Raw genomic sequence first — 13,739 nt, 5'->3', positions numbered from 1 at the left:
TTCCTGCCTCTGGTGGGGATCTGAGCAGCTTTGAAAATCAACGTCAATGAATCATTCATTCTGAAGAATAATTATTTCTCGTCATTGATTCTTCTTTTCTCAGCCATATCTTTTTTCATTCTTCACAGTTTTTTTAAAATGATATCATGATTAATAATATTAGAAATAAAATGGACAATTGGAAATATATTGGCGCTTATCTCATCCAAAGTTGTGCGCCACATTGATAACAGTTATAAAAGGAAATTCGAATAAAATAAATATATATGTATATACCGTTAAGTCTCAGTTACATGGACTTGTGCATTAAATATACGGAACTAGCCTACATAATACGGAATTTCTATCGATACAGATGAAGCTATATTGCTATACGCACGCATACGCGTATTAATGTATGAATATATAGCAATTGGCTGCTATATAGATCTGGGAGTGGTTTACACGAAAACAGAACCTGACTCAAAACGATGTTCCCTCAAATTTTTCACGAGTCTGCGCACACTCACCAACTCACTGCGCATACCCTTGGAAAACATTGCGTTACGACTAAAAAAAGGTCATCACTTTGGATTATTTGTGCGCAACTTACATTTTCTGTGCGCAGACACCGTATCAGCACTGCGCATTTGCGCACGTGCGCAGCTTAGCGGGAACATTGGTCATAAACCCTGCGTGCCTACGTGCATACATTCCTAAGTTCCTATTTGCATGCATGATTTGGATTAGAATGTTGTAATCAATTTATACCGCGATATCAGTATGAGGTAGGTTCCGTTTCGTGTGCCATGGGTGAGAATATACAGACAAAGCATCTGAAAGAGGCGCGAAGCCGCAATCACCTTAACGAATAATTACCCGCGTCACAAGTTTACTGCTTTGTATATTATCCAAATTTTATATTTCAGAATTCTCACATCAACAGCCATAACATTCAATGTCATCATACTACCCGTTGGACAACCTAGCATTCTGATTGGTATCTTTAATATTGTTTGATATCACGATAAAGGGCGCGCGAAATTTTTCACCATCGTAAAGGGATGCGTGTCGAAAAAAGTTTGAAAACCACTGATTTAACCATTTGTGTGCATTCATATCCACACTGGACCCATCGTGGAACGTGTGCTCCAGTGGCGCAATCGGTTAGCGCGCCGTACTTATAAGTCAGATACGGGGACATGCGGAGGTTGCGAGTTCGAGCCTCGCCTGGAGCAACTCTTTCCTACTTTTGTGACCTACGGTGACGACAAATGTTTTACGAAGAGCGTACAGAGATATGAAAAAGTAACTCGTTGTGAATGATATCCCATCCGGGAGATTTTCACCACTTTTGAAAGTAAAATTAAGATATTTTGGCAGCGTTCACACTGTTTTTAACGTATAGCCTAGCTATGCAGTAGACATGATTTGAAGCTTTTTAGTGAATATGATAAACCAACTACCCTTGTATTTGAGATCTACTGAATCAAAGTTTCAGTATATTTCTTCATCGTACCACGGAGAATGATACTATATTTAGTGTTTTAGCCCACAACCTCAGACATCCGTTGGTTATAAAATATGAGGTGGGTGGGTGGTTGGTTGGTTTGTTTGATCCACATGCATGTTAAAGTTGAGAACTGGGTACATTATCCGCCTATTGTACCGAGCTAAATTACATTGGAGTACACTTTCAGTTGATTCACTCGTCGCCAACGATAATGAAACATACATTCATAAACCTTTACAGTATCGTCAATTGCAGAGGTGAAATCAGCGTGGATACATATGCCTTTATAGGATCGACTAAAGGAGAGGCTGTTATAAAAAATTTGATTTCGATCTCTCCATGCAATCAGATCATTGAATAGTCAAGTTATCGTCGGGTGCGAAATATTTCGAATATTCAATTACGTCCATACCCGAAAATACCGATTGGACTTCCACCCCCTCTGAAATAGAAGTAGGCCTATATGTTTTGAGAGAGACCGAGACGGATAGATTCCTGGGAAAGTTCATGGTGAACTTATTCTCAACTTCCCAGCAAACACTAGATATCTTTTGAACCTGTCAGGATATCTTTTTCTTGTCCTCTCATGTTCAAATCATATCTTGTGCATACCTTGTGCTGAAGCACAACTTAAATATATCCTTTTCTTGTCCAGTCATGTTCAAATCATATCTTGTGCATACCTTGTGCTGAAGCACAACTTAAATATATCTTTTTCCTGTCCAGCATCGTCCAATTCATATCTTGTGCATACCTTGTGCTAAAGCACAACTTGAATATATCTTGTTATTGTGCATACCTTGTGCTGAAGCACAGCTTTTTCTTGGCTAAATTTTGTCGAATGCTGAAAATACATTTGTGAGGAATATCAAATTCGATTATTGCTTCCTATTATGGTAGAGTGGCGTTTATAAATGTACGGTAGATTATAATGAATTTTTACTCTTATAGGGTGATTTAGTCACCTATAGAGTCCCTACCGACTGTTCCAACTAGTGCCACGCTGTTTCTTGCGATTTTGTAGGCTAAACTTCAATATCATATTAGCCCAGCTCTAGGTAGCAATTTGAAAGTCCGCAAAATCCGTCTGGAGAATTTCCAGTTCTGCGTCCAGCAAACTTCTGCCAAAATCATGATATGGTATTTAAGATTATAATTAAGCATCTTGCTAAAATCCGACTGTCGAAACAAATTCAGAATCCGCATCCAGTCCGGCTGTACTGTATCGCTGAAATCCTGCTACGACTCCGGCTACTGATCCGGAGTGTAAACGAGAGGCCATTTCTCCCACGCGAACACAAGTCTCGGCGCGAAATGTATTTTTGGCAGACAAAGCGCTCTCGTAATGACGGCTTACAGCCACAGTTGAATGTTTGGTTTAGTTGCGTTCTGGAATTAATCGTGGTATTTTGAGGCTCAACTAACCATATTCCTTCAGAGGATTGCTGAAAACTGAACTGTACATGGTAATTTATATATGCTTAATATGAAACATAGGTATATGGTGTATGGTATAATGTCACAAAGTATATAGAACTTGGTTTGCACTTTTGCGAATATCATAAGCTATTGTGACAGTACTGGATTATATAATATCATCAGATGGTGGTCGCTCAAATCATTCATTGTGATTGAATGTTTTTGTACTATTGTTTATAATAGTGTAGTGTGGCGCTTGTGGGCTCAGCCAAGACTTGATAGTTCCCAGATATATAATATGATAATGGAAGCACAGACGAAAGCAAAGAAGGCCACTAATGAGGCGAAAAACAAGAAGCTACGAAAACATGACAAGGGCAATTGGTCTTTGTGGAAAATCCGGATCAAATGCTCATCCAGTACGTAAGTATAAACTCATAATTTGTGACGGTTTGCCTACCAAGTATCATTTCAGACTTGTCCAGACTGCTTATTTAGTTAGTTGACGGACAACTAACGAACGGTTTTTTCAGTACCGTACCCCTAGTTCTAGATGCACATTTGGAAAAATACTACCGTAATGGTTTCCAAACAACTAAAGAGCGCCTGTCGTTAGTTGCGAGTTTTCAAATTTGAGTAATTCTATAGTTGCGCTTATTAAATATCCAGTAGTGTGTACAAATCTGGGACCTTGCCAACTATATTATCCATCTGTTTTAGATGTATGGGAGAAGGCTTATACTGACATGAAGGAAGTTGTGGACAATAGCAGCTTGCCCTCCTCTTCATTGTCTGGAGATGAAGAACGACAACAGTCTAAACGAAGACGTCAGCCGCTCAAAAAATTTTAGGATGATTCTGTTTCAACTGATGATCAAGGTATCGGTATATACTCTGTTATTCTGCCTAATATGTTGTACACAGAATATTCATATATAAATTTTCATACTTTGTAGATGATGCGTTTCCTTCAAAGAAGAAAAGTAATCCAAGTATTCAGACACAAGGCATGCTAATACCAATTCCAAGAATGCGGCCATCTCCTGATTCTGGCAATAAAAGTGTGACAAGCAAGGGTGCTGTGTTCAATGATGCTTGCAATGCAAGTTTGCCATCATGCGGAGAGTGTTCAAGGACAGCATGATTCCAACATTGAATGTAGCGGCCTGTTGCAGGGAACTAACCCGTGCAGTAAGCTCGTAACACTTTGATTCATTCTCGAATTTGAGTTATAGAGTCGCTCTGTTTTCTAGACGCTCCTTCATTTGTAAGCAATGTTGAACTGAAAAATCCTGACTGTCAACAACGAGGCCTATCACACAGTAATGGTAAGATTATCACATATGATTAATCCAGCTTTCTTATACTCAAATAATTTTTTAGCTGCTCCGTGCACACCATCAACTCCAACATCTGCATACAGTGACCACTCAATTTCTTTGATGCGTAAAGACATCAAAGAATTGAAGTTAAAGATGAACCAGATGATGGACCTCAGCTCCAAGCAGATCAACTAGATGATGGATCTCAGTAAAGGTCACATCATCACCGATTCAAAAAAAACACAGTACCACAACCCCAATCTTGCTGGAAGATCTTATTGAAGACCACTGTCAAACCTTATCTCATCTGGAACAACTGGAAAAGAACTCGATTAACTGTGATTGCAAGAAGTCTGAACTGGTATGATTTTGTTGATTAGAGCAAACTTTGCCGGACTATCTAACTCAGACTTGGCCAAAGTGCGGCCCGCAAACCGTTCTGAGCGGTCCGCGTGTCCATTTCTTGAAATTCAAAACACAAAACCTACTTTTGAAAATTAAACCGTAAGCTTATAAACTGGGCCGGAACGGAAATATACCGCGGTTACCCAGCCTATGTCCCTCGCAAACTCGCATGCGTGATCCATGTTCAACATAAAGTCAATGTAGCAAAGTATGTTATAACAATTTAAATCACAATAAGTCACTCTTTCCATTTAGTTCAAACCTTCTTTGTTGGCATTGTCACATTACGCATTACACGGTCTGTGCTTCAAATTGTTTCGTGATAGGCTACGTTTCGAAATGCCTATTTCGTAAATCAAGTCAATAAGTGCTCGTTTTTACTATGAGACACCATCCATGAACCATAAACGGGCATGTCAAAAAAGACCGCCGAAAGCAGAAATGCAAAGACGGTAAGGAACACTAAACACAGGGCCGCACCCTAAACCCCCCCACTTCGAGAAGGCCCCAAGTTATTTTGTAAATTAAGCTAAATTATATAATTTAGGAAACTTCATTGAAATTTTCTTAGCGCTTCGTGTGATTTATTGTGGCCAGACTTCTTGATATTAATACGAGTAACCCTCCCCCCCCCCCCAAGAAACGCTTCATTTACAAAGATCAGCATTTCGGCGTCGCGTCACGACACACCAAGAAGTTGACAATGACGTTTCGGCTAGCATGTGACTCTTCGAAGTGTGACTCCAAAAAGCTCGATGGCGAGGAAACCTTGCAGGGATATCTACACATCCCTAAAGTACGGCCTCATGTTGGCCGAAACCGATATATATATGTCGATTTCACCAAGCCGCAACTGTTTGGAAGGCAGCGATCAAGACAAGCTATGCAGTACCCCAAATACCTTTCCTTCAAGTTAATTGATGTCTATCTAACCTTGTTAGTGCTGGGCTAAATTGAGTACCTAAAATTTAATAATAAACTGAACTGATGGAAGTTATTTTCATTCTGGCACAAACCACTATCATCAAATGTATTTTTTACTACAGGTATATGCTTCAAATGGAATTCCGGGTCAACAATTGTCTTCAACTGCCAGAAATATGACCAGCATAGCTGTAAAGGATGTATGGAAATTCTACAGCCTGAAGGGTCGAAAAAGCAAAAATGAACTGAAAAATATTTTTCCAAATTTGACTATTAAACGTAAGTTGTTACTAATATTACAATCGCCATTACAAAACTCTCAATAACGTAGAGCATTTTTACCGAGGTATGGTATTTTGATTTCCGTTTTTGTGAAAGCATAATTGCAAATTGTTGCTGACCACACAGCCTTATAAGCCCTCGTTTGAAGTCATCTTTTACTGAGATCCGACACGGCAAAATCACAAACAAGTGCATTGATTGTGAAACTCTGTGTTGGGTCTGGAATGTTTTGAAATACCAATCTTGACACTGCGGTAATCGCATTCGAGGGAGATTGTTACCGCTGGTGCAGATTGCGATTTGCTGCATTGTTTTGTAATGCCGCCCCTGATCTACTTATATTATCTTTAAAGGAGCATGTAAAGTGGCTCATCCTACGGTCGAGAATCAAACAATTACAGTTAAAGTGGGTGGATTTCTAACTGTTATTGGAACTTGAAAGGTAATTTTGTTTATGAAGTTGACGTCTGTGTGACAGCTGTGCTCTTTATCATGTTATTTGACAGTAAGTGAATCGTTGCTACCTCAAGCTCTGCTACCATTCATCTTCAGAACACTATACCAGTGGTTCCCAAACTTCATGATATTTTCAGTTATTTTGTAATCGCGTAATGCAACTTTGACGTAATATAATTTAAAAAAATTTGTAGTAAATATTTAAATTTGTCAATATTGTCGGTCTTGCATAAATTTTTGATCCTCTCGTTGCACTTGCTCAGATTTAGTGGTGGAACCAATGTCACCAAAACTTTTGGGCATATAATCAATCACTCATTTCAAACTCCTTTCAATTCACATTTCAACACGGGAAGCAAGTTTATCCTCCACTGGTCGCATTTGTACCGCGGGGGGGGGGGGGGTCAGATTGCAATGGCCTGACCCATGTTCCCTCTAAGCTGCACACATGCGCAATTGCGCAGTGCTGACACGGTCTCTGCGAACAGAAAATTCAAGCTGCACACAAAAAAAAATTGGGAGCGATGTCATTTTTTAGTCGTTACGCACTGCTGTCCAAGGGACCGCGCAGTGAGTTGGTGAGTGTGTGCAGACTCGTCAAAAAGTAGAGGGAACATTGGGTCTGACTATTCTGGTCCGGCTGTTTCGGTGGCGAACTGGAGGCATGGCAAATTTGGCTCAATTCCAACGTGTAGAAGTGAAATTATTGAGATACAAAATTATGGTTTTGAAACTTCGCCTCTACTGGTTGGGATTGCGCCAAATTTGGTATGCATTGGTTTTTTTACAATTTCATAGGGATGACAGCAAAATTCAAAAATTTATTTAATTTTTTTAATAAATTGAAAATTTTGTAACTTATAACTTAGCTCAGGGATAGGCTACATATAGCTTTCATCCGACTCTGATGAGATGTAGTGGCACGTATGGTGTCGCAATGTACAATGCGAAAATGGGAGTGGAAACGGTGACTTTTGTCCCCCGGCAATGACAACCAACGGCAACAAAAATAATTTCGATTATATAATAACAGCAAGTTGATGCTGAAGTTACCGATTATTCCGGCAGTGTCATAAGTCACATGCCCTTGAAAGGGTGTGCATTAAACTAGGACTAAAGTGCATTTTTCCTGTGGAAGTACACGGCATAAGCGCAATGAGTCGTAATGGATTTAGCGCAGTACATTAATCTTTGGAGTTGGCGAAAAATGTCCGATCTTGAAGTCATTGTACATAATTTAAGAGCAACATGAATTGATTGTATCGTTGGTTTTAATGTTTTGACATCGCAACTTTAATAGGTGCACAACATACTATATGTACATTGTACATTGTGTACAGCTAGCTATAGTATCCCGTTCACCAAAGAGATGTTTGAAGCTGGCTCAGAGTAATCAATTCATTTATGTTATAGGATGACGATAAAGGAGAAAACAGGAGCAAGACTGTTATCGAGGAGGCTGATGATTCCGATACCGATAACATGGACTAATGCCAATGCAGAAATATTTGCTGAAGTGATTGCACAGTTCTGTATCAAGGCCCAATTCTTGCTAACGTATTGTTGTGTCACGGATTGCTATTTTACCTTCATTCTTCATCCATTTTTATTGCAATTTTCCGTCAAGGTCTAGTCCAGTGCATTTTTTTGTATTTTGAACTGGTATAATATAGAACAAAAAGCCATACATGATTTGTAAAACTGACGATTCGTATTCGTTCATATGTGAGGTGCAGCATATAGCAGGTTTAGCCAACCAGGGTTCAGGGTCACACAGGGTCGAGTTGTACAAAAAATATAATATAGGATATCGTTGAGGATGTTTATCAGGATATCTTTGAGGATATCCATCAGGATATCTTTGAGGATGTTTATCAGGTTATCTTGGAGGATGTCCATCAGGATATCTTTGAGGATGTCCTACAGGACATCTTATATATATCCATTTCTGTCGACAAATGTATATATTTTGCACATAATTGAAGGACATCTTTTGAACCCATGGAAGATGTTTAAAAAATATCTTTAATAAGTTTTGTGTTTGCTGGGTTATGCTCGTCCTTTCGATCAGAACTATGAACGCTTACTGATAAGACGTTTAAGGTGCGTATCATAATAATGGCATGTCTTTATCGTTTGTTCAGTTGTGACATATGGTGGTTGCAGGGATTCAGATCTGTCCGAGATAACAGCGTACATGTGTGACAAGCGAACTCAGAAATTGCTGCGCAGAAATAGCTGGGCAGCCGAAGAGACTGAAGTGCTTGACAGTGTTTGAATAACATTACAATTTAGTATAGTTAGTAGATATTACACTATACAATTTGGCTATGTCATCGGTAAAAATGACAAAATACCGGAGGCTAACTGAACACTCGACAGGTTGTATTGATATTCGCAAACGGAACATGAATGGGTATAAAATTTTGATTAAATGTGGAACGAATATTCTGCACTTGCTACATAAGCGGTAACGTCCGTCCGTCTTTAAATCATTGTCAATGTGTTTATCAATGAATAATTTATGTGCTTCTAAATTTGATGTTGTCTAAATGAAAGGTTTATTGCACTTTCCCTAGTGTAGACCAGAAGACCGAAACTATTGTCAGGCAACGTGATATCATGGACTTGGCAATATTTGTTTGTTTTGAGGTACTCGTCGTGCTTGTGGACTACTAATGTCACTACTAGGCCAATTTTCTTCATTCTAATTCCGTAGCTGCAGGCTCACTTCTATACTTTTATAAGACACTACTTCCACGGATGAGATGGCGAGGAGGAGACTTTATAAACCTCCAACTCGTAGGTAGGAATTCTGGGGTCGACCTTGGACGGACTCGAACCCATTGGTGCTGCAGCTGTGTATTATACCACTATGCTATCTCGCCACAGCCTTGGGCAATGTAACGCCTGTGCTTATCATGTGATCCGTTCGCTTCAGACCCTCGCCGAGTGCGGAGGTCTCTTGTTCGCGTCAGGTAATTAGTGGATTGCGCCACGAGTAGCAAGATGTTCTACAATAGGATTTTCATTACGGTAAGATCTTTCCTTTTACTAGTGTAGTGTAGTGTCAGCTCTAGACTATATCTGCCTGATATCGTTGCCTCCTCACTCCCATTAAGGTAGCGGTAGAAGATGGACGGCGCAGACCCCATCTCATCTGATAGCGACGATAGCACATCGCGTTCAAAAATTAAGGTTCCAGCAAGGGGATATGCTTCTATATCCACCCCTCCTGAACATCGAACCTTCCGACCGGCTAACAATAGAAATTCCACAGCCTCTTGCGCCCAACCGGCCAGTAAAGGTGATGATAAAAATACTTCAACCCAGACCATGGCATCTTATTCAGCAGCCGAATCGGTGACTGCTGCCGTAAATACACCTCAACAGTCCACTCTTGAAGGTAGAACCGATCTTCAGATCATAATATCCGGACAAGGTAGACGTATGACCTGCTATCATCCCACCCAGGTAAACAGGGCTCTGCACTCCCTTATAGGCAGTTACGACGAAATAAAACCCTTACCGTCAGGAGACATTGCTATTAAAGGCACAATCAAAGGCAGGTAAAACAAATATTAGAATGTAACCACATCAAGGACACCGTCACACAAACCAGCATACCGATCAAGGCTTCGATTCGTGATTATTGTAAGCCGTACGCTTCCCGATGTGTTATAAAGGGCGTCCCCTTTGATATATCGGATTGTTAGAGGAGTTGAACTCTTTCCAGGTCACGTCCACGAAGTGACTTAAAAGGAGGTCTGATAAGGAGCTTGTGGATAGTATGACTGTTCTACTAGGTTTTGATTCCGAGCAGACTCCGTCGTATGTAACCTTCGGGTATTTGCGCTTCAAAACACATACTTACAATCCGCCTCCAACAAGGTGCTATAATTGCAATCGATGCGGACATACAGCGAAAGCATGTAGAGGTAAACACAGTTGCACAAAATGCGGGGGTCGAGACCACAAATACGAATCTTGTCCAAATGATAAGAAATGCCTTAATTGCCATCAATCGCACAGTGCCGCCAACGCAGGATGTCCGACGTATAGAGAAGAGGCCAAGATTCAGGTCGTCAGAGAACGCGCGAACATAACATATGACGAAGCTAGGACTTTCATTCGCACGCAACCAGCAACACCACATATTCAAAGTGAAAACAGTGCAGTCTCGTACGCACGCAAGGCAGCCTCTACCCAAAATAGTAAGAAAGGTCGCGACCCTGGCGCGCGTGCAGCACAAAACGATGGCGATCTTAGACATCTTCAATGTGGAAATATATCACCATCTCCACAAGTGTCATTGAACCCCGTGAGCACTGTACCCAGAAGCAATGACAATGAAATACCGAAACTCGAGACCGTACAACTGCTAGCAATGATTGCACAAATTGTTCAGCTAACAAAATCTGCATCCAAGTGTGGAAACACTGATATATTCAACATAGTGGCTAAAGTGTCCAGTAGCTATTTAGGGCACGAGATCTCCCCTACCGCGCTCCAGGGTTCATCAAATTTGGTGGACCAATATCAGTAGGGAAAATATTCTGGAAGTCATGACTCATAAACAACTCGCAGTACTACAATGAAATTGCCGCGGAATTTACCGCAAACAATACGACAGTGGTCGGGAACCTTTTTTGTACGAAGAGCCATATTGGCCCTATTTTTCCATCTCGACTCCCGAAGAGCCATACATGACAATCAACTGTTACGTCACACTTGAAAATTCGTGACGTCGTAGTAGCACTAATTTGAACTCACTACATGGCAGAGATGAGCGGATTTGGAATTTCTATGTCCCAATCCAATCCAAATCCGAAGCTTCAAATCCTAATTTAATTCCTAATCCAGAACTTTTGTATATTTAAGTCCATGTCCAATCCTAATCCGATTCCAACTTGAAATTCAGAAAAAATACTAATTAGTGCAAGGAAATTTTTTATTTCACAACCAGCAACCCTTTTGATTTAATATTGTTGTACCCCTCATGCTCATTGGCAGCGAGTAGGCCTATACCATAGTGTAGTGTACCATAACTGATCTGAATAAAGTGTGTCGCCATTTGCCACACGACATATCAATATCCCAGAAAATCGGTAAATCCAATCCAAATCCTAATCCGTTCAGAAAAAAATCTCTAATCCTAATCCAATCCAAATCCGACAAAATCTCACAAATCCTGTTTTTCAAATCCTAATCCTAATCCATGCTCATCTCTGCTACATGGGACTCGTCTGCGCCACATTTTCTCTGTAAAACCTGGTATTTATGGTTCAAACATAAAGCTCGAAACGAGAGGTAAGACGCCGACGGACCAAGCCTCACCAATGAGCGCAATTCATCGTGAGTAGCTCAGAATTTATTATAACTGACATTGATCCAATGTGACTGTCACACTGACTCCGAAAATCTAAATACATTTTATCACCGGTACTACACAGAACGTGGAGAACTAGGAACGTGGATAGCTATGGCGTTGTTTGTAATTCGTGTTTGTATTTGTGAATTTCACATCCACAACAGTTAATTTCGCGCCGTAGATCAGAAAGAAGATGTGTATTCGAAAACTGCGTTTTGAAATGGTCGTTGCCATGTCTGCTATGCTCTGTGATTCAACGTATCGCACAATTCAAGCTTTCGACTCGGATGCATCGCCAGGAGGTTTGAGTCACCAGTCATTTCAGGCGCATTCAGTCGTGGGTTCGTATCCCATCGCGGCCACTACGCTAGGATAACAAGCCTGTACTCCCTGTTGCACTTCGGAACGATGTCGATGACTTCATCGTCGCACTTGCTCGACGTGATAAGGCAGTCACGCAGAGAACGAAAGTTAGACACATTTCCTTCATAACATCGGCTGACAACTATCTAAAATTCGTTCTCTGCGTGACTGCCAAATTGCGTCGAGTAAGTGCGACTGTGAAGATATCGTGCCATGTAACGGGTTAAGCAGCCGCGGCAGCTGGTCTTGTAGAAATGTCAATAAATTGCAGCTCCATTACGGTGGCGTTCTGAAGGAAATGGCTGCGGCCAACAATTTTTGTTCGTTTTTATCATCAATTTGAGACCACATCATTTTTAGAGCGCAGTGCCCCTTTAAAGAAGAGACATCCTAACAGCACGAGTAGACGTTACATAATGCAACTATATAAACGGTACAATCAGAGAACCAATCATTAGCCTGCCAATTAACAGGAACCGAGGTTCCGCTCAAGTATAACACAAACAATATTGGCACATGTGACATAGAATTCGCGAGTGATACTGGCCGCCGGCGTGACAGTAGCATGAAGTTGATGATTTTGAAGAGAAGGGGCCCGAGCCCCTAAACCTGAATACGACAATGTCTTTGCCTCTCAAAGACAAATTTATATTGCCACGAGAATAAATATTTTGGCCGTCATGAAAATTTACCAACAAAGCGCTGCAAATTGATAAATTCAGTACAGAAATAAATATTTGGCAAAGAGCCATATCTTATACCCAAAAGAGCCATATATGGCTCGCGAGCCATAGGTTCCCGACCACTGCTATACGAGATCATTATTTAGAAGGGACAATACCGTCCACAAAGGTGGTCTCGCAACATTCGTCTCCGAAGCGCTAAGCTCAACTGAGGACCCATCTATAACATCGCAATGTTTCGAACTACTTTGTGTAAAAGTTGGGACCACGGCGATATTCAACGTCTATGTGTCTCCCGACTGTCGATTAGCTCTTTCGACGCCGAGCTAAATTTGACGATTGTCTTCAAAACGCCGCGATTTTCAGCAAATAACCCCAATTTCAACGGATCGTAACTTCGTCGCTACCGTAGCTACCAAGACGTACCTACGTCCGTATTGTAGCCGCAAACGATATCTATCTAATGATGCGTAACGTGCCTTGATTGATGCTGTCGTGTTGCTAGCAGAGATGAGCATTGGATTGGACTTGGATTGGACAGGATCAGGATTATGGGTTATTTTCGTTGGTACCGGATCGGACCGGATTGTGATTTTGAAAAAAAATGTCGGATCCCCATCGGACCGGATTGTGATTTAAGAAAAAAAGGTTGGACTTGGATTTTGAGCATTCCAAAATCCGGACTCGGGCACGCTGGTTTCGTAACCAAAAGTGAGGGTCGGCGGAGAGAATAATTATTGCCAGTGTTGCCAATTGACGCATTTAAAAGCCAAATTACGGAATTTTGGCACATGTTCATGCTGGTTAGCGCCGCTGTTTCCGCTGTGCCGTGTTTTAGGGATGCCCGTATGGCACATTGGCACTTTCGAATTTCTTCAACCAGAGCAATCGAGCAATCAATGTAAATTTGTTAACAGCACATTACCGTAGATCTTATCAAGTGCTGTTTACAGGAGGACCTTAGGAATTATTTGATGTCAGAATTGCAGAAATATGGAATTGATGTTCGCATATATAGGTGC

The 13,739-nt window shown here is 40.9% G+C and overlaps 1 protein-coding gene and 1 non-coding gene across 6 annotated transcripts; both read left to right on the top strand.

Moving 5' to 3' along the window:
* The first annotated feature begins 1,127 nt into the window (after positions 1 to 1,127).
* Positions 1,128 to 1,217, top strand: Trnai-uau (transfer RNA isoleucine (anticodon UAU)). Its single transcript is given in 2 exon segments — positions 1,128 to 1,165; positions 1,182 to 1,217. It is a non-coding gene; the product is annotated as a tRNA-Ile (tRNA).
* Positions 1,218 to 2,521: 1,304 nt separating this feature from the next.
* LOC145454337 (uncharacterized) lies at positions 2,522 to 7,987 on the top strand. 5 transcript variants are annotated; one of them, XM_080332330.1, is made up of 8 exons: positions 2,522 to 3,330; positions 3,632 to 3,790; positions 3,868 to 4,102; positions 4,165 to 4,233; positions 4,295 to 4,594; positions 5,685 to 5,841; positions 6,198 to 6,286; positions 7,714 to 7,987. In XM_080332330.1, exons 3-5 carry the CDS (start codon positions 4,000 to 4,002, stop codon positions 4,426 to 4,428), a joined length of 306 nt encoding a protein of 101 aa, XP_080188456.1. In that variant the 5' UTR covers positions 2,522 to 3,330; positions 3,632 to 3,790; positions 3,868 to 3,999; the 3' UTR covers positions 4,429 to 4,594; positions 5,685 to 5,841; positions 6,198 to 6,286; positions 7,714 to 7,987. The 5 variants fall into 5 exon arrangements, with proteins under 5 accessions (XP_080188456.1, XP_080188452.1, XP_080188455.1 ...); XM_080332326.1 differs by having other exon boundaries at positions 4,165 to 4,239; XM_080332329.1 differs by lacking the exon at positions 5,685 to 5,841 and having other exon boundaries at positions 4,165 to 4,239.
* The last annotated feature ends 5,752 nt before the right edge of the window (positions 7,988 to 13,739 follow it).

The sequence above is a fragment of the Botryllus schlosseri genome, chromosome 13 (assembly GCF_051294905.1).
Source record: "Botryllus schlosseri isolate E-star chromosome 13, Bs_hap1, whole genome shotgun sequence".
Classification (NCBI taxonomy): Eukaryota; Metazoa; Chordata; class Ascidiacea; order Stolidobranchia; family Styelidae; genus Botryllus; species Botryllus schlosseri.
The sequence above is the reverse complement of the archived record's forward strand: the minus strand, read 5'-3'. Positions and strand labels throughout refer to the sequence as shown.